The sequence below is a fragment of the Panthera uncia genome, chromosome C2 (assembly GCF_023721935.1).
Source record: "Panthera uncia isolate 11264 chromosome C2, Puncia_PCG_1.0, whole genome shotgun sequence".
In the NCBI taxonomy this organism is placed as follows: Eukaryota; Metazoa; Chordata; class Mammalia; order Carnivora; family Felidae; genus Panthera; species Panthera uncia.
In genome coordinates, this window is record NC_064810.1 from 33,129,500 (window position 1) to 33,152,011 (window position 22,512).

Below are 22,512 nucleotides of genomic sequence, written 5' to 3' on the forward strand. Positions count from 1 at the left end.
AGCCTAGCAATTGTCATAGCATTTCTGATGAAAGGGCTACCAGGACTTCTTGTGAAGTTAGCAATTACAAACCATTCGATGCAGAACTGTTCAGTGAGAAGGAGATGAGCACAGTTTCCTAGGGGGCAGGGAGCTGTCGCAGAGGAATGATTAAAATCATTTCTTTTTTAAGCTTTAATTATACTACTGCAAACTCAGATGAACTGAGGTGATGCCAACTGGTAGTATGAGCAAAAAAGAGTCAAAAAATTCCAAAACAGGGCATATCAAGAAAGAAGGTTATTTATACTGACTTTAGACACATTTCCAAGTTTAGAGGTCTATAGAGATGAGTTAGATCTGGCCCAATGTGGTTGACGTAGAAAACCTTCAACAACCGGATATATTGTCACTGATTTCGAGGTTTGGGAATACATGCTGTACATGAGAGTGTAAATTAAGAAGAGTTCAACCTTGGGATCCCTAAACCTGAGGACGAATGAGGAGGAAAAAGAACAGTGGATGAGTCAGAGGTTGTAAGTAACAAGTTTTCAATAGCAGAAAATGACAGCACCATAAATAAAAAAGCACCTAAAAACCAGGACCAAATACACTGGTAAAACTTTACTCTCCACATCTGGAAATTAGGTACTGGACTAACACTATTGTCAAAGTAAGTTCTGGTATTTTCAGGATATATCTATATATCTATATATCTATATATCTATCTATATATATATACACACACACACACATATATATATATCTATAGGTGATATCTATCTATCTATCTATAGATAGATAGATAGATAGGTGCCGCAAAAGGGACGGCGGCGGCCGTGGCGCCGGCCCCGCGGGGTCACAAGTCGGCATGCTGAGAACAGCGTGGAGGGCGCTGAGGTCGATTCCGACCCAGGCAGTGGCCCAGGCTCCAGTCCGAGGGCTGCCGGGCGGAGCGTGAGCCAGGCCTCCCTTCCGCCAGTGGGGCCTTCCCTCCCCTCCTGGAGGTGTTATCCTTCCAGCCGTTCGCGGATATGCCATCCAGAAACCAGTCCAGCGCAGCCAAGAAGATGACCCGCCCCCTTCCACGCTGCTCAAAGACTACCAGAACATTCCCGGAATTGAGAAGTTTGACGATGTTGTAAGAAGACTCTTGTCTTTGGAAATGGCCAGCCAGAAGGAGAAGCCAAAAGTCAAGCAAGAGCAGTTGATGAAGAAGATTGTGGCAAACCCTGAGGACACCAGATCCCTGGAGGCTCGAATTGTTGCTTTGACCGTCAAGATTCGCAATTATGAAGAACACAGGCAGAAACACCGAAAGGACAAAACCCATAAGTGCTATCTGCTGATGAGCATCGACCAGAGGAACAATATGCTCAAAAACCTCCGTAAGACCAACTATAGTGTCTTTGAGAAGATCTGCAAGGAGCTGGGGATTGAGTACACCTTCCCTCCTCCATACCACCGGAAAGCCCACCACCGCTGGGCGACCAAGAAGGCGCTGTGCATTCGGGTTTTCCAGGAGGTACATATGTGCGGCATATATATATATATATATATATATATATATATACACATATATAGACACACACACATATACATATAATTTAATTTTAGATAATTTTTTTAGATAATTTAGATAATTTTTTTAGATAAATTTGAATTGTGAGGACTTCTAATAAGATGATATGATGAGGGAAAAAATATGTAGTATAATGAGGACTGAGTGATTACTAGGAAACATAAAAGAGGTAAAATTCTATTTTAGTCTGATAATGTATATCCTGGCCCTACATGGGTCCCTCATACTAGTTTCAACATTATAAGCTTTGGTTATAGTGACCTAAGATATAAAGAATCCCCTTATTTTCCAAGTCTATAGATACACAGAGGTTGAAAGCCTGGTCAAGAGTCAAATACCCAATCAGGGGCCGGGATAGACTGAAAAAAAAAAAAGCCAATGTCACCTATAATTTGTTCCAGAATAGTCACCTGGAATTCAATATATACAGCAGAAGCATAGAGTTTAAAACTGCCATTCACTGCCATCGCTCTCTGACATCAACAGGAAGAGTGATGATGTAATACCAACTTAATATTTTATGTGCATTAAAGTTAGGGTATATGTCCCATTTATCATCTGATGTTATAAATGTTTATGCAGAAAGTAATCAATAAATATTTGTGGAAGGAAGGAAGGGGAGGGAAAATAAAAGAAAGGTCAAATTGCAAGTTTATCACTGCCAATTCAGGATCAATGCACAAACCAGAATAGGTGCAATTAAGAATGGCTCCCTGAGTTTACATGTGACTAGAAGCACTAAATCTGTACGTTTAATGCATTCGTGTGCATCCAATTTCATTTCAGAACCAGCACCTTTATTACACATTGAATAGCTGGAGATATGGTACCAAAGGTATATATCATAAAGGAAAAAGTTGATATACTTTACAAAAATTGAAACTTTTTGTTCACAAAATTTTAAATACCATAAAATAAAATTAAAAATGAAAATCACAAACTAAGTAAAGGTAATTGAAAAAGATATGACAGATAACATGATAAAGGTTTCATATATAAATAACATTTCCAATTCAATAAGACAAAAGAAACAAAGGAAAGGGTAGGCAGAGGCATTTCTTCATGATTAATAGATAAAGATAGGTATAGAAAACAATTAAAATGTGTAAACGCATTTATGATAAACTGTCAAAGTAAAAAAAGAGATTGTTAAGCAGTATGTAACAGCATCACACACATATATACGTTCATAATAATCCCTGAAAAGATCAAATGTTAAGACTGGGTGAGTAATCTTTTTTTTTTTTAGTCTTTTTTATGTTTTAATTATTTTTGAGAGAGACAGAGTGCAAGTGGGGGAGGGGCAGAAAGAGAGAGAGAGAGACACAGACTCCAAAGCAGGCTCCAGGTTCTGAGCTGTCAGCACAGAACCTGATGCAGGGCTGGAACCCATGAACCCACGAACTGTGAGATCATGACCTGAACTCAAGTCAGTTGCTTAACCAACCCAGCCACCCAGCCGCCCCAAGACTGGGTGAGTAATCTTAATCTTAAAGTTGTTACTGTTTTGCATTGTTATCATCATCATTGTTGTCGTCATTATATTTATCTTTATTGTCCCTTTCTTTCTCCCCCTCCTCTCTCAGTTCATTTTCCTTTACTAGGAGAAAAAAAAAAGAAAGAAAATGTAAACTTTAGGAAAGAAAAGTAATTGAATAATAAAAGACTTTCAAAATGTAGCCATTTATCAGTATTTTTTTTAAATGTGTATCTATTTTTTAAAGAGAGAGAGAGAAGGTGAGAGGTAGACAGAGAGGGAGACAGAGGATTCAAAGCGGGGCTCTGTGCTGAGAGCAGAGAGCCCCATTTGGGGCTCCAACCTATGACCCATGAGGTCATGATCTGACCAGAAGTCCAGGGCTTAGCCAGCTGAGCCACCCAGATGCCCAGCCATTTACCATTATTGAATCAATACTTATTAACTCAAATGGATGGACTAGACATAAAGAAGAGCTGTATATTAGAGAACCACTGTTTTAATTAGAAAGAACAATGGATATGATGTCATTTGAACCTGGGTTCAAAATATATTGTTGCTCTGCTTAACTGTCTCAAGTTCTTGTTGTTAAGGATCACTATGTCTCTAAGCTTTAACATTTGTTTGGGGTGGGAGGGGAGGCCTGGGGGGAGGTGAGGATTGTATATTCGACTTTTTGGTTTTGTTTTTTTTACTGTTCTTTGCATTTATTGGGTTTCCTTAAAGTTGTTTTGATTGTTTTGTTTTGTTTTGTTTACATTTGTTCTGATCTCTGTTGTGTGGAAGATTTTCATTATATGATAGCAGATTCTACCCATATTTTCCTTTATGATTTAGCCTTTACCTTTTTTTTATTGTTATTTGTTGTTTTAAGAAGGTCCCTCCAGATTGAAAAATAGAAAAAGAAATAGTTGCAAAGCACTATCAGGTTTTCATTTTTTACATTTCCCTCCAGTACAAATGTAATTCATTTTTCTTCATGGTTAAGAATTGTATAGTCCCTTGTCTAAATAGAGGAATTGTTTCCCAGCAGCAACTTTAAACTAATTTTAGTGGTTTCAAAATGTTATTAATAAAGAAGAAAATGATACATATCTTTTAGAGTAACAGGATTAAATAAGATAATGTATGTAGAAAACACACTTGAGGGGAGCCTGGGTGTCTCAATCGGTTGAGCCTCTGACTTCAGCTCGGGTCATTATCTCACAGCTCGTGAGTTCAAGCCCTGCATCAGGGTCTGGGCTGACTGCTCCGAGCCTGGAGCCTGTTTAGGATTCTGTGTCTCCCTCTCTCTCTGCCCCTAACCCACTTGCATTCTGTCTCCATCTCTTTCAAAAATAAATAAACATTAAAAAAAAAAAAAAAAAAAAGAACACACTTGAGTTCCTGGTACATAATACTGCTCAATTAATTGTTCCTATACATGAATTACTTTGACAATTTTACAATAATCAATTAATCGTCATTGGTGATTAACAAAATGCACCATATTTCATATCTAAGTCTTTGGAAAATAGCAGTCCAAATTTTAATGTATTATTATTTACTTATAAAACAATGCCTAAATTATTTAAAGATAATGGGACAATCTATCTTTTACTAAAATAATTCTAAGTTTCCTTTAAACTTCAAAATTTATAATTCTATAGTCGTTTTGACACCAAGACTTTAACATATTCTGAGATTTTATTTATTTATTTTCTTTTTTAGAGACAGAGTATGTATGTGAAGAGGGGAGGGGGCAGAGAGAGAGAGAGAACCCTAAACAGGCTCCGCATTCAGAGCAAAGCACAATGTGGGGCTAGATCCCACAACCCTGGGATTATGACCTGAGCTGAAATCAAAGTCGGAGACTCAACGACCAAGCCACTCAGGTGCTCCTGAGATATTTTTAATAGTTGTTTTGGTTTTTTTTACATATATCTATAATGATGCAAATTACCTGTATACTCTGCCAGTCTGTGTGACTATTGATAAGCATTTATAAGTGACTATGACAAAACCATAGGTAAGTGAATGCACTCTCTAATAAACACCATGAAATAAATCTTTCCAATGACATTATTAAGTTAAAATAAAAGAGACAAAAAAATTAATAAAGGAGTTTAACTTTTCTGGATAATAAAGTTATCTGTAGTCCTAGAACATGATAAATTCTTTTAACTATATTTAAATATTATAAACATTTCATCTTATTTTATTCAACACAGTGTGTACCAAATTTTATAACTTGAAATAAAAATCTTTAGAGATTTCTTAGTAATATAAAGAGAGCCGTGAATTCTTTGCCACTACTTCTATGAATAAAAGTGATTTTCCTTTAACTGTTATGTTCAATAGTTTGGTGAAACAGACCCCATGTCAATTCAGGCTAGTGTTTTAAAGACCTGGCAGCTTCAGCACTGGGATCTTGGAGACCTAATCTACCATGTAAGAGACAATATGGAGAAACCTGGAGATGCCATTGACAAGGAAAGTTGTCCAGCTCAGTCCAGCCTTCCAGCCATGTCCACCTAAGCACTTGATATGCGAAGGAGGAAACCATAATGTAAGTGGACATTTTGCTTTTAGGTACTCATGGTTATGACACATAAATTAAACACAACTCATCCAGCCAAGACTTATCTGAATTCCTGATTCAAAATAATTGTGAGCAAGTTTGTCTAAACCCAAAGAATGTACACCACCAAGACTGAACTGTGACGTGAACCAAGGACTTTGAGTGATCCTAACTTGTCAATATAGGTTCAGCAACTCTAACAAGTATACTTCTCTAGTGAGTGATGTTAAATAAGGGAGGAGGGTATGTATGCACGGAGGCAGAATATATGTGGGTTTATATAAAGTGTATATGTAACTTCCTCTCAATTTTTCTATGAACCTGAAGCTGCTCTAAAAAAAATCAAAGTATTAAAAAAAATTGGGATTATGAAACCAATTTCTAAGACTGCTTGATTTTAAGATAGCCTATTCTTGTTAATACATATTAAGGTGTTAAATTTTGAAAATAAAAAAAATAATTGGGGGACACGTGGGCAGGTCAGTTTTTTCAGTGTCTAATTCTTAGTTGCAGCTCAGGTCATGATCTTATGCTTAGTGAAATCCAGCCCTGCATCAAGCTCTCTCCCTCTCTCTCTGCCCATCTCCCTCTTGCACACTCTTTCTCTCTCAAAGCAAATAAACAAGCAGTAAAAAATACATTAAAAAATGATAATTGATTTTTGATATAAATGAAACATTTGAGTATTTGAAGCATATTTTTAATTCAAAATCTGAAATGCATAGATTACCTTGAACACCTAGAATTATTTTATTCCTATAACAGTGTAATGCAAATATCTAGATTCATGAAACTAAATATAACTAGTATATATAATATAGATATATTTACTGTTACACAATTAGTAAGCTAAGTCAAATATATAAATCATTATCATATAAACCTATAAAACATAGACCATTTCAAGTAATATTAATAGCATAGTTTCCAGGGGCATCTGGGTGGCTCAGTTGGTTAAGTGTCTGACTCTTGATTTCAGCTCAAGGTCATGATCTCATGGTTTGTGGGATTGAGCTTCGTGTTGGGCTCTATAATGACAGTATGGAGCCTGCTTGGGAATATCTCTCTCTCTCTCTCTCTCTCTCTCTCCCTCCCTCCCTCCCTCTCTGTCTGCCCCTTCTCCACACACTCTCTTTCCCTCTCCCTCTCTCTCTCAAAATAAATAAATAAATATTAAAAAAAAAAAAACAAGTTTCCAAACGGTTTGTGGGCTCTAGCTTGAGAAACTCTGTTTCAATTACTTTAGTTGATTTACAAAATGACATTATTGTTATTATGTGACATTTTCCAAATAAGCAGAATCTAAGTTTTATAATGCTAATTATAAATCAACATGAACACTGAAATGTTTCCAGGTGGTGAACTCTACATTCTGGACAGAGTATTTCTTTTTTTTTTTTCCTCCAGTCACTGACTGGAGGACCTTGCTGAAGGTAATTGCTGAAGACAGATATTTATTAACACATAAAATGCATGTAAATTGACTGGAAAAAAGCTGAGTTAAAGAATGTGGTCCATAAAGCAGTGACTCTACATCAGTGCAAAAGTAACTAGAGATCGATAGATGTCTGATCACTCTGACAAGAAGAGGATGGCAGAGAAACAGCGAAAGAAATGTAACGTGTTAATCTTAAAGGCTGCTTCTATCCTAGAAGGGAATTAATATCTCTGTGTCATTGAATTTCACATGAATATTTATGTGAAAGAAACAGTGTATTTTTAAAACATTGGGAAGTCCAAAAATCTAGAACTTTTATAGAAAAGCAATTATCTTTGAATTATTTTACTAGAATGTATCGTCCTAATGAGTAATGAAGTAGAATTGTTTTCACCAATTTCTTTTCCATCTTAAATGATATCAAGACCCTAATATAAATTTAACTATATTATGTACATGACTAAGCATCATAATCACACAATTCCTCAATTTGCTTAAGTTCGTTATTAACTACTTTCTAATGGGACATAATGTATTTGACAAAAACATTTTGACTAAAGATATTATCTATCTTTTGTGTTGTAGAAGCTATTTAATTTGCTTTCATCACATATGATGCTGATAGAAAATTAGTAATGTAAATTATCAATGTGGGTCTCCTAAATATGAGCATTTTTTTAAAGCAATCATATTCTGAGTACTTCGGTAAATGTATTTCTCCCTTCAGTTTTCTTGGTAACAGCTAACAAAACACATTTACTCACAAATTATTCCTGGAAGCATTATATATCTATTCGTATGATAAAGCAAGCTGCAGCAAAGAGATACATATTCTAATAAGGTGTTTAGATTATATTCCCATTGCATACTTGCAAGTGTTTGCCAGAGTAAATTAAGCTGGAAAACTATCATTTTCTTGTTACTGATAGAGTTCATCTATATTCAGTTGCATTTTCTTTTTAATATACATTTTGCTATCAAATTTCTTCCCCTCCTTTAAACTTTCTCTCTCATTATAATGGTCTTAGAGAGTAGAGCACATTTTATGAACCTTTATAAGAGTTGTGAGCATGATAATAAACTTCAAGATTTTTTATCCCAAATGTTAATACCCTTTTTAACAAACACAAACCAAACACTGTGTTTTATTTACTTTTAATTATTTAATATCCCCTAGTCTTCCAGAGTGTCCAATTAATGTCCAACATCAAGGGCACCTTATTGTGCATAAAGCTTTACAAGCATTAAGAAAAACAAGAGAAGTGGCCAAAGGACTGTTTTCAAATTATTTATTTGTGTCTCACACCTTCACTACCTCTGACCTCTCCAAAGAAGAGACCATATGTTTTTCCTAATTGGTATCACCATGGGAAACCTCAGTGTCTGATACAAAGATAATTCTCCAAAAATTATGGCTGAATTAATAAGTGGGTGGGTTGGTGGAAGGATAGATTGGTAAGTGAATAGAATAATGCATTTAATCCCCCAACAGAAAATTAGGCTAGAAAACTAGATGCCAGACATAAAAATGCTTGATAGCTAAGTATATATTGTCAGAAAAAAAGAGTACCATAATTCTAGCATAAATTTGGCCCACTTTTGTTCCGCCTAAGCAGAATAATTATATATAAGAAGGTATCTGAAATAATTTTGAAAGGCAATCTAAAATAAAATCTTTAAATTCACTGATGTCATCTCTCAAAAAGCAGTACTTGGACATACAAGCAATTATGCAAGTCAATCATTTACATGAAGAGGCATAAAAGCATCCTACAGTGACAGAAAATTAATAAGAATCAACAATTAACTTTATTTTATCTATTCAAAGATCTTAGATATTGAAATATGTTATCACACTACACAATATCATCTGAAAATTAGAGTGATGGCATCAAAGAAGAAGACCATTATTCTCTTTCAAATGTACTGAAAGCAAGAGCAGAAATCAGAGTTAAATATAGATTTAAAAAAGATGGCCACATCAGTGCATTTCAGCTAACTGTTCAGCATTATTTTTACATGCAATGTTGCGTGGCCCTCTTACTCACTTTTTACCGGTATTTCCATGCTCCTCACAACATGACCTTAAATACAGAGCATCATTTTGCCACGATAAATGCTCATTAGTGACAATACTGGCATTCACTGAAAATGTGATCTCTCCAGATTTTACTAACAGAGCAGCCATTAAAGTTGTTCAACTTTATATCCAAGGAGAACATCTATTCCTAATTTTATGTGGAACTGTGCACCAAATTCACATTGTTTTGCCTCCATACTTATAGATTACAAATGACCCCCCCCCCCCCAACAGTGTATTTGTTTTCCTCAAGCAGCTTCTTCTCTAGGGATTGTATACAAGTTCTACAAAGCTTGGCTGGGGAATTAATTACTGAGGAAAACTGTTGGACCCTTTCTATGCAAGTTTGTTTGTGTGTGTGTGTGTTTTGTCTTCAGACTAAACAACCTCCTCATCCTCTCTCGGCTATAAAAATCGGATGCAGTTTGATTCATAAGAAGTCTAATCACCATCTAAACCGACAAATACATTTATTTAACAAACATTTAATGTGCTATGCCTTGTATTAAGCACACATAACACCACAGTAAAGAATAAAGACAACATCTTTGCTTCCTGGAGCTTACATTATTGTGACAGAGTAAGGGTGATAGTTAAATTAATATACAAACAAAATATGAGATACTGATCAATATCCAAAAAGGGGAAACAAGAGGGAGGCCTGAGTGACTAAGTTGGTTAAGCCTCGACTTTGGCTCAGGTCAACTCAGTTCAAAATCTTACAGCTCGAGGGTTCAAGCCCCTCATCAGGCTCTGTGCTGACAGCTCAGAGCCTGGGGCCTGTTTTGGATTCTGTGTCTCCCTCTCTCTCTGCCCCTCCCTATTCTCTCTCTCTCTCTCTCTCTCTCTCTCTCTCTCTCTCAAAAATAAATACGCATTTAAAAACATTAAAAAAAAAGAAAAAAGAGACACAAGAAAGTAGAATATCTTTGAGAGAGACAGTGTGCATACTATGGTTTAAAAAATATAATATTTCTCTGCCCTATCTGTAAAGGAAAGGCCATTTCCAGACATGTTCAACCCTCGGGACATATTCCACATGGAGAAACAAAGCATAACTCAGAGAAGACAAGGAAGGGCTGTTTGTTGGTAGGGGGAAAAAAAACAGTAACAGTGCCAGAATTTGAGGATCCTCAGGCCACAGGAATGGAGAAAATGTTTGTCTCAAGAAATAAAGGGGAAATTGCCAGCAAAGAGCATAGCCCTCAGATAGCCAATGAACTTAAGTGAGATTGCAAATATTCAGATATATGAAAGAGGAATATTTAAGCTGAGAAATGAATGACTAAAAAGAAGAAGCTATACCTTTAGAAAATGAGAAAAGACCATTCAATAAAGAAAGAGAAATACAAAGAACTTAAGTAGGAATAAATGCAGTAGGTTCAGGAGCATAAAGAAAACAAATGCATCTACAGTGTGATTCTTCACAATGGAATGGTGTTAAAAGGGCTAAGAGAGTTAGACTAAACCCAACTATATCAAGATACAGGGCTGGGGGGTTATTTTAGCATGATGAGAAGCCATTGGATAATTTCAAGCATCATTGTGACATAACCTGCATCACAACACCTTTTCTGACTCCTGCCTCCCTCTTTTTCTTATAAGATCCATTTGATTATATCGGGCTTACCTGAAGAAACCAGGATAACCTTCCTTTCTCAAGATCCTTAACTGAATTACATCTGCAAAGTTCATTTTGCCATATAATTTATTCACAAACTCTGGGAACTTTTTTGGAAGTCATTATTCTGGTTACCACAGACAGGTAGTAGAGTCTGGATTCAACTGCATAGACTGTAACTTCAGAGTCCATCTACCAGAGTCTTTATAAGTATCAAATACCCTTGGAAATTATTGCAAATAGGTACAACTTGGGCAAGAAACTGTACTAGACTACAGCACTAAATTTATACTCCCTCACAGGTTGCTATCACAGCCAAGTCTAACTCAGAACTATGTAAGAGAGGGGATTATGGGAAATATATTCTCCAATGTAATCAAGGCACAGTTAAAAAACACTTTTCATTTACACTGGCAGTCACACATTCTTTGAGATGCAAAAATCCAATATTTCAAAATTGATCCAAACTACCAATAGATGATATTCTTTATAATTCAAAAGAGCCCTTAAAAATAAATTGTATGTAAGGCACACATATGTCTGTGTCTAGCTATGTGAAAAACTTTTCCCTGAAGAAACTTAGAGAACTATTTGTATATATAATAACATTGTTTAAGAAATGTTTTATACTTTTGGGGAATATTTACTTACAAATAATTCTGCCTTTTTTTACTTAATTTCTGTTTTAAACAAATGACATTTTTTCATCAGGTAAAATATTTTAAAAATTTCAGTTACTAGAGATATAGAAATGCTCAGTTATGCATTATATTTGATGATACAATATTCTCTATTGCTTCTCTAAAGATCATTTACTTTTAATTCACCTGTCTAAATATAGAATGAAACTGGATTGCCACCGTTTCTCTCCAAGGTCCAATGTTTGATATAAATACTTTGATTTTTCCATGAAATAAAAGCAATATCTGAATGTCCTATTCCTTAGATAGTTTTAATGGCCTTGTTTTCTTGTGATCTTTTAAAACCATAGATCTAGAATTCTTTCTAAAGGATTATCACAACCTTAATAAAAATAGTTATCTATTCTAGTACTAAATTTAGAGTATTTCAAATGGAAATGATTACTTTGGGATTTTAAAACCACATACGTGTTTAGACTCTGAACTCTTGGAAGTTATCTGTCATATAAAGCATTGATTTTTAGTCTAATGTTTCCTACCACAACTTTCTCTCCAGTTTCACAAGCTTTGTTCCTAACTTGATATCATTTTTGCTCTGATTATAATAGAGCAAATACATATTATAAAAATATCATTCCTAAAATTCATTTTATTTAGAATCATTATATATTCACAATATTTATATTTTTATGATAAATTATATTTTCATAATTGAAATGCTAATTATCATTATTTTTTAACAAATACTAAAACTGAAAAATGCTCAAGATTCACTGTCTTTTTTTAATGTTTATTGATTTATTTTCAGAGAGAGAGAGAGAGAGAGAGAGGGAGAGAGAGGGAAGGAAAGTGTGCAGAGGAGGGGCAGAGAGAAAGGGAGAGAAAGAGAATCCCAAGCAGGATCCATGCTCTCAGTACAGAGCCAGATGCGGGGCTTGAACCCTTGAATGATGAGATCATGACCTGAGCCAAAACCAAGAGTTAGATGCTCAACGAGCAGAGCCACCAAGGCACCCCAAGTCTCATTTTGGAGAGTAATTTCTGCAATGTCAAATCAAAACAGAATGTTAGTAATAAATCTAATATATTTTATATTATGCCAAGTGTATTTTCTGTAAATTTGGACTGTATTTTTAAATGGATGCTTTACCTCCATCATAATTATATTGGCCCTTCAACTTAAAGAAACAGTATTTCATCTGCAGACATTTTTACATATAGTACTTCAGGCTTCATTTCTCAGTTATCTGTGTACTTTCAGGAGATGTATTCACAGCTCGCTGAGCAAGACCCAAATACTCCTCTATGTTTCCTGGCCTCACTTGCAGTATTAAGAAATGTTTTAAAATGTTTAATATAATGAAAAGCTAATTAGTATAGTATTAACTGTGAAATTGGTTGCATTTAGCTGATAATAGTGTGGTTACACAAACATAAATCTAAAAATTATCATTTGCTTATTTGGGTACTTCTGAAAAGAAATGGACAATGAAAGAAGTAACAGGAATCATAATTAAGTAAAAATAAAGAACATGTTGAATGGGCACTCTTCTATGCTGCAAGAATAATCCAGAGGACCCATATTCATAGCTGCTTTTTCAGTACTTTTTTTTTTCTCCCAGAAGATTTTGTTACAGAATATAAAGAAAGGAAACTAAGTATTCCCAATTACAAGGTAGAGAATTCTATTTTGCATTTTTCCCTGCCATAATGTTTTATTTTACTTTGCCTGATACTATAGAGCTAAAATTAGCCTGGAGGAAATTTTCTTTGCAAAAATATGATAGAAACCAATCTTTGGAAGAAAGTATGCTAAAGTCATCTGGCAGAATATCCTTGCTATTGGAAACCTACATTCTCAGTACAGCATTGCTACCAAGTGGCTATCCAGCATATATTGGAGTATTTCAGGGACGAAAAATTCACTGGCTATGGAAAACGACTAACCTCCCCTTGGTCAGATAAAGTTCTAGAAAATTCTGTTAGTCAAAATCTGAGTTATTTTACTCTGCATACATAGTTCTTATTTCTATCCTTGCAGATAGAACAAGTTAATTCTCTTTCTGCTTCACAGTTACTTATAGCAGAAATGAAATAATATGTATGTATATGTTTCTCAAAATATAAACTAGTACCAGTGTGTAAGCATGCTTTCCTATAACCTCATCTACTCTTAACAAGAAGTTCTAAGCACAATCTCAACTGGTCATCTCCTTTACTACCTAGTTAGGCAGATTTGTAATGCTAATCGTTCAGTGATAGACTGCACTAAAATTATCTGTTAAGAATCTGAAAAAATAGAGCACTCTGCCTTTTCAAAGGCTATATCCAGCAACCTACACCAACCAAAAAAAGGAATAAATGAAATTTTTAAAACAGAACTGAGACAGAGAACTGAAAGTAGGACACATTTATGAATTCATTTCTGCTTTTGGCTAAAATACCTCCCTCCTCGAGTCAGTTTGAAGCAGTTTGCACAGTAGGGTGTTTCACCTACTAATGACTTCACAGCTGGCACGTGCATGGTATCAATGTTTATTGGCACCCTCAAAGCCACTTATTTTTACGAAGCTCTCTCCTAGGCCTCTGAATAAATTATCTATCAAGTGCAGCAGTGCGTGACAACACCCAAAGTACAATTTGCAGTCTTGCACAGGCTCTCATTATTTGGTGTAAATGAAATCCCAAGTCATTAAACTTTTTAAAAAATGAAGGCCCCTTTTATTAAAAATATAAGCAATTGAAAGACCTCTTAGGTCATTCCTTCAGTCCATAATATGCATACTAAAGAGGCTGGAAAGAGATTCAATCCCTCAGCGATTGTTTACTTTTCTTTGAAAGACAAAAGTTTCTGTCAAACACATCATAGAAAAAGTTCCAGCAGGCTAGTTTCATCTATTCTGTGGGGAATACGCCCAGAAAATTGGCCAAGAGAAAAGACAACAAAAGCAATGATGGTAAGAAATAACATACTCCGAAATTTACAAAGTTATAAGTCAACAGAATATGTAGGATGTCTGGTGAATAACTATCAGCGATTCATTCTTCTTTGTGTCTGAAGGTTTTCCCCCCACCTATGTTGCAAGCTTGTAAAAAAAAAATGTAACTAACTAAATAAATAAAAGAAATGGAAAGAGCTTTCCCTTGATCTGCTTAGATGAACCTTATCAATTTCAGGCAAGATGGCAATACTGTCTTGACAATGAGTTTAAACATTATCTGCAGTCTCTCCTGATATGTTTACCATGAATTTTGATGATGCTTTATATGAGCCTCAAAGCTATTTGATGTTGCTATACTTTTAATCCATGAGCTAAGACTGTTGGCCCATCAAAAAACCTTTAGTCACAACTCAATATGGAGTAAGTGGTATCTATCATAGCTTGTTTTGTTGTTGGTTAACCAGTGCAGTAAACACATACTATGAAGCAATGTAACATCTTAATAATGTAAATGTTGAAGAAAATCATTAAACACTAACTCATAAACTAGCCAAGATTAGGTGTAACTTCACTATGCATTATCAATAAGTTTTAAAGACATAATTTAACCCCCGTGGTGTATCTGAATCTATGGAATTAGTGAAGAAGCCGCAGCAGCAGATGCAGTTGTAACAGGAGAAAGGAAGAGCTCTAAGGGATTTATCCAGGAAAGTCTAAATGCAATTAAACATTTGATTAATGTGGTACTCTCCCACTATTATTAAGTTCTATGAATGCAAACACTTTTTTTCTTCTTCAGTATATTTTCATTACTTAACATCTTCTTGTCATGGCAGATAGTCAGCTTTGAGTATTCAACAAGTATTTGTTGAATGAATGAAGGAAGGAAGGAATATAACTGACGTATTCAAATTGTAGAGGCTTTCGGGGTGCAAACAACCCTACTAGGACAGGAATTACTTTAGAAATGTGTCTTGTAAATAATTAAAAAGCTTTTTGGTGTTCCAAGTATTTCAATGACAAATTTAATAAAAAGTACTGGCAGTGAAAGTTTAGTACTAAGCCAGTATAAACTGCTAACCAATTCTAGAATACTCTACAATAGCTCTGATGATAGTAGATGGATTCTAAGACAATCCCAGTCTCTTGGTATTGATGTTCCTATGTAATATCTTCTTGAGTGTGCCATGAACCTAACACTAGCTTCTAATTTGGCAAAAGTAATGGAATGTCAGTTAGAGTTAGGTTATATAAAAAAAAATCTCAATCTCTCTCTCTCAATCTCTCTGTCTCTCTCTCTCCAAAACACTCAGAATAGGAGAAACAATCTGCCATGTGTGAGCCACCTAAGAGGCTAAGGCTCTTTCCAATCTTGAAATGATATAGCCCCAGCTGAAAGTTTGGCTGTAAGTGAGAGACAGAGTTGGAACCACGCAAGGTGATCTAAAATGTCTGGCCCACAGAAACCATGACATAATAAATGCCTGTTGTCAATCACTGAATTTTGGGATGATTTTTAATGCATCAATATATCACTAATACCTTGGGAATAAGCATCTAGTCTACGATTTAACATATCTATCAAAAGGGAATCCATGGACATGGGAAATCCTCATTAGGAAATTTCTTAAGTTGAACTATATCACCTTACAATTTCCACCTACTGGTTCTTAAATACTGGTAAACCAATAACCCAAACAGATAATTTTTCTGGAATTGTAGAGATCATATTCTAATAGGAGAATCAGATAGTAAGAAAATTTTAAAATGAACACAATAATTACAGGCTCTTTATACACAAGGAGAGAACAAACAGGATAAAAGATGGAGCAGTTGGAGATAGTCTCATTGGTTGGTGTAAGCAAGAGAGACATCTCTGGAGAGATGATATTTATACTGGGTTTAAAGAATAACAATGAGCTAATCATATGAAGATTTGGGGAAAGATCCAGGGAGGCAAACAGAGCAATAAGAATAACATCCCAGAAAGAGAAAAAGTTGGTAATATTTAAGAAGTAAAAAAAAAAACAAAACACACACACACACACACACACACACACACACACACACACAAAAAAAAAAAAAAAAACCCAGTTAGGTTGAGGCATAATTAACAAGAAATGGGACAAATGGTTAGTGATGAATAGGAAAGGCTAGCAGGGGCCGGATGTTGTTGGGCCCCGTTTGTGCAGGAAAGGGGCTTACATTTTTTTTTTAACACAATTGAAAACCATTTAAAGCTTTTAATTAGGAGAGTATCATGACTTAAGTAAAATCCTCATAGGCCAATTTTTAAGACTGTTCCATAGGTGTGCATTTGACTCTGTCAGGTATAGGAGGTACTTTGGAGTTAACACTAACTTGGATTATTACATGGAAATTAAATTCTCTGCTCTGGCTGTTAGGGGAAATTTGACTCTCTTCCCTGAAATAATTCTCAATCAAAATATCACATCATGTTCAGAAAGAATGGTGATTTCCTTTCTGGAATTTCCTCTCTTTAGGCAGGCTCTGGGAAATCTCATTACTAAATTTAAATCCTAGGTTGAGAAAGTTCTGCTGAAGCAATCATGATATCAGAAACATAAAATGAGGTGTTGTTTGTAGAGTGAGCACCGAGATAAGCAAGAAGCCCTGAGCCTGGCACCAGAAATCATCAGTCTACAGTAGTACATTATAAAAGATGTTCTAGAGCTTAATGGTATTCTTTGGCTTCTCACAACATTCCTTAGTCTTTGGTCAAACAAAAAAATACAATAAGGTTAATACATCTGGGTGCTTTGGTTAACTATTACCATGTAGCAAAAACAACAAATGCAGGTAAAATCTCAACAACATAAACGATAACAATTATGTGGTTGCCTGGAATAGCTGTGCTTAAGGCTGTAAGTCTCCTCCAAATGTTTCTTTCTGGGGCCCATACTTAATGGATGGAAGTTACTTGGGATATCTATTCTTTGCAAAGACTGGAAACAAAGCACAGGTAGATGAAATACATGATACATCCTAATGCTTGAGCTAATAGCTGGCATATATTGATTGTCCTTTCCATTGACCAAATCATGACACATGACAAAATATTATCAGAAAGACTGCATACTATTCTTCCCCTATGGAGAAGAAGGAAAGATGAGAGGTGAGAGAGGGAAAGGTTATTTTCTGAACATTAATCTAATCATACTGTAGGTGACTCATCATAGAAAAGCATCATAATTTTATAAGACCATAAGACTGGATACAGGCAGCATTTCAGGCTATAGATAAATGGAAATCTGAAGGTTTTCTGGGACCCATTGGTATAATGTTCATTTTGGCCTCTTTAAGTCTTTGTTACATAGTTCTTTGTCCAGTGCATAGAGACCACTGCCTATGTTCAGCAGAGGCTTCATTCTGTACCCTATACAGTACAATGACATCCATCAGCACATGAATTGTTGGCTTTGGTAATGAACACCTCTAATAATTCTAAGTCTTAAATAATAATAAGCATACGGCTTACTGATTAGATTGCTTTTATCATAGAAGCAGAAAGTGATGTTGTCCTCTTCCTAGCAGAGAGAGGTTCCACTGTGCAGTGGGCATACTGTACCTTAAGAAAGCATCTTGAGATCACCCAAGGACTTACCCCTCTAATCTTGAGTTAACTTATTGCCATATTACTCTCCAGGGTTGCCATTGAGGTTTTGGTGGTGTTGTCATTGAATTTGTTTTGTGTCAGGAGTGGGATAGTGGTAATAGGGAATGAACAACTTTTTAGATAATAGAATATATACAGTATATATTTTGTTTCTGGTATTAGGTACCCCATATCATATATACTTGTGACTTTTTTTCCTGAAATTTCCGTCTATTTTCAGGAGAGATAATATTTGAAAAATAAATGAGAATTTCAGAAATTTTTGCTCTTGACATAAAACTTCAGGTTAGTTAGCACTTAAGTCTCTGTTATTAAACCACCACCTAGTAATAAAAACCATCTTGACATGTCTTACATAAAAATTCACTTTTATGTGTAGATAAACTTCTTGTTTGTAGAAAATTAAATTCCAATCTATGCTCTTAGTATAATGCAAGTATTATATAAGTTTCTTTTAATATAATTTGTTGTCAAATTGGCTTCCATACAACACCCAGTGCTCATCCCAACAAGTGCCCTCCCCTCTCCCCCACCCTCCATCAACCCTCAGTTTGTTCTCTGTATTTAATAGTCTTTTATGGTTTGCCTTCCTCCATCTCTGTTTGTAACTATTTTTCCCCCTATATAAGGTTTTGTTAAGTCACCATCATATATAACTAAGTGGCCATTTATAAAGCTTATAAATGTGAGGAAAAACCTTTCAAACTTATATGTTATTATTTGATGAAAATTTTTTATGTCATGAACAAGTATTTCATATTGAAAACCATATATTTGTTTCTAAATATTGTTTTGAATGCAAAATTTCTAACTATTTTCTATATGTAGAAGAAAATTTACACGTGTTTTCATATAAATGTTAATGGTAGTACTTAAGAATGTACATCATGGCTTTATTTATCTACCAGTTTCTTAATATAACTTACCTTCAATATACATACATTCAAGTCATGTTTTCCAATATTTTACACTTTCCATGGTAAACTATCTACAGTTTAGAAACTGTAAAAGTGAATTACAAGGAAAACTGACATGCATCCATGCCATTAATACATTTATCTGGCCTCTGCCCTGTGTAGTTATTATAAAGGTTAATTTGAGAAAAAAAAAATTGCCTCAATTGGCTTGTCTTTGTCATTTTATATATTTTACAGGAAGATGAAATTTTATTCTCCTGGTCTTGAGGTACTAAATAACTTCTATATTTTTAGGTCTCAGAAGTATTTTAAAGTTTGTCTTTCTAGTCTGGAAACTCTTATGTTTAAGATTAAAAGATTGTAAGTCTTCAGCTGAATCCTTCAAGACAAGTTCAAATGGCATGTTTTTGTGGCTAAGGAAAAGGAGGTAGAGATCAGCTAAAGGGCTTGCTTATGGACACATATCTAGTTCCCAGCAGAGCTGGGACAAATGGCAAATGTTCTTTTTCTTATCTTGTGCTGTTTATAGTTTCCCCATGGATTCTTTGTGCCATTCCATACCTCCCACACTTTGGCACCACCTTCTGTCACCATCATTAAATTCATTAGAGAACAAAAGTTCTCTTAGTTGAGAAAATGACTAGAAGCACGGGTATATTTTTATCAGATGGTCTCATCAAGAAAGAGAAGAAAATACAATGTGTAAGGATTCATTCATTGAGTTATTAGATCTTATGTATATAAAGATCCATGGCTAGGTCTCATAACTCTGGCCCTTCCAGTCCTTGAACCTCCTTCCATTATCTACTTGATATCCACAAAGCTATACTCTCGTAAAATGTCTTCTACAGTTTTTACTGTTCCCTCAAAATTATGTACTGGGTCATCTCTTCCCCCCCCCCCTTTTTTATATATAGTCAATAATAGAATTCCCAAGGAATGAATTCTCAGCTTGCTTTTCTTCTTTGTGTCTTCTTTGTGCCTGGCTGTTCTTCTAATAGCCAAACTTAGACTGTCCCATTTTTGTGAATTATTTCCATTTCTCTATGTTTTGCTTTCCATTTTCCTATGCTACCCTGCATTTCCCATTGAAATATCCAGTACAAATATTCTGAAAAGTTATTCTGTCTCACTATGTCCTCATTATGTACCCCCTACCCTCTCTCTCTCTCTCTCTCTCACACACACAAACACACACACCACTACCATCACCAAATCTGCATCTGTTGATAAACAGACCCACTATCCTTTTTGTCATAAGGATTGAAATCTCCAGATCACTTAACTTTGTGTCTCTTTGTTGACCATCCCATCTACCAATCACTAATTCTTAACCATTCATACAATGTCTTTCCTGTGTATCCCCATGCAACTTTAACTTAGAAATGAAGCAATTTGTCATTCAGTGGATTACAATATATTAAAAAATGAATGTCTTTCTTTAATCGTTCTTGACCCTAGAATATTTTACATATTAGTCTTTTGGAAGAACATATTACTTTCTAGTTTACCATCCTCCCCAGCCATGAACAATTACTGACCTTCTATCTATATTAGATTTGCATATTCTAGACAATTCATATGAATGCATTTCCACACTATGTGGTCCTTTGTGACTGGCTTCTTTGACCTGGCATAATGGTTTATAAGGTTTAAATATGTTGTAGAATGTATCAGTACTTCATATATTTTTACTACCAAATAATATTCCTTTGTATGGATATAGCATACTTTATCTATCCATTCACCACTTGATGAACACCAACATCTATTTTGATTAGGAGTCTAGAGGGAATATGATAGTAAGGAAAAAAATTAAATGTTTAAATGTTGATATTTTTAAATTGTTTACTTACTCTCAATTTTTATGAATATGTCTTAGCCTTTGACATCAGGGTAAAAAGAACAAAACAGATGAATCAGTTCCACTTTCAGTTACTGGTAGTAATAGAAATAATTTTACATGATTTAAGAGATTTGGAAACTGAATAAGTTCCTTAAAAGTGGAGAAATAGCAGGGAGATTGGGTATTAAGAAGGATCAATTATTCACTGTTTTCTTTTCCAAAAAGAGTTTTTAATAGATCAACTCATTTTATAAAATTCCTTTTATCTCAGAAAAAAATAAAGAACAGCAGCAATAGAACAATCTCTGCAATAAAGGATTGCATTAGTTCTTAGTAGTAGGCTGAGTCATATGAAATTGCCATTTTTGTAGATGAAAAAATATTGTCAAATATGGTTAAGCCTATAAGAAATGACTGAAATCCATTAATGGGAAGATATATTTCTCATTTACTGTATTAAATGTGGTGGATTCATACTAAAATGAAAGATATTTATAAGCACTGTCATAATAAACAAATAATACAACAAATCACGTTAGAAATGTTTCAAGTGTCCTTTTCTCTATACTTCTTTCTGGGAGAATTTACACCCCAAACTCCTTCTATGTGGGAAATTCAACCTTCTAGCACTAAATTATACTCAACTCCGAAAGCCCTGGCTGATAAACTAAAATTGGTTTATTTACAGGCTAGCTAGTAACTTATGATTTGGCTCAAAAAGAAAACCTTGGGTAAATAGATTCACTAATAAGAATTTAAAATAAGAGGAAAAAAATAATGGTGAAAGAATAGGCAAGAAGAAAGTAGCCCATACTTGGACCACTGCTCTTTTTACTATATAAGCCCATTTTTACCATCTTCTAGATTCCCATACAAAGTATATGTATTCAAAAAAAAAAATCTACATTTTTTCAGTTGCCCTATATTCATATACATTCATATACATATACATATATATACGTATACATATACATTCATATACAAAGTAGCTTCATTACCACAAGATGGCCTATCAAAAGCATAAGGGATATCTTACGAATTTTAATACTTTGTCAAACAAACTCTGAAAAAGAAAAACAACCTCTTCCTTAAGGTACGTTTGTGTCATCCCAGTTGTGACTGCTTATTTAGAAGGTTTATAAAAATTTTTTTTTACCCCAGTTTTCTTTAGAAAGAAGTCCTGCTCCAAGAAGTTATATTGAGAAGTCCTACTGATGTTATGTTGTAGTATATAAACCTCTAAATTCCACAGCCCAAAGTATCACATTGTAAAGTTCCTGGTGCTTTTCAACTTAATATGCCTTATAGCTCACTTTATAAAAGTGAAATAAAAAAGTAAAATATCATTTTTTTGGCCATTTTTTTCCTGTTTGGAATTATTCTTCTTGTCAGCAGATGAAAAATGAATTACCTTAGAAAGGTACTAAAGGTAAACCTATTGTTGGATAGCAAGAGTGAAAAAAGATGAATTCCAAATATTTTTAGGAACATTTTTTTTTTCAAAAATACATTCATTTCAGAAAATTTAGAAATAACCAATAAAGTAAAAGAAAACGTTTAAATGGATCATCTAAAATCCATTAGCCATCCAAAGATAAATACTGTTAATATTTCAATCAGTTTCCTTCTAATATTTCCCATGCATGTGTATTATTTGTGGATACACAAACACACATACATATGTTGAAATCACAGTAATTAAGTGTACGTTGTACTCTGTAACTAACTTTTCTAAACATCTTTGCAGATTAGCTAGTATTGTAATATATGATTATTGGTATGCATCTAATTA

At 34.6% G+C, this 22,512-nt stretch overlaps 1 protein-coding gene across 1 annotated transcript; it reads left to right on the forward strand.

Moving 5' to 3' along the window:
* The first annotated feature begins 798 nt into the window (after positions 1–798).
* On the forward strand, positions 799–5,555 carry LOC125921532 (28S ribosomal protein S15, mitochondrial-like). Its single transcript, XM_049629158.1, is given in 3 exon segments — positions 799–1,512; positions 2,232–2,307; positions 5,379–5,555. Coding segments are annotated over 3 exon segments (915 nt in total). The 5' UTR covers positions 799–850.
* The last annotated feature ends 16,957 nt before the right edge of the window (positions 5,556–22,512 follow it).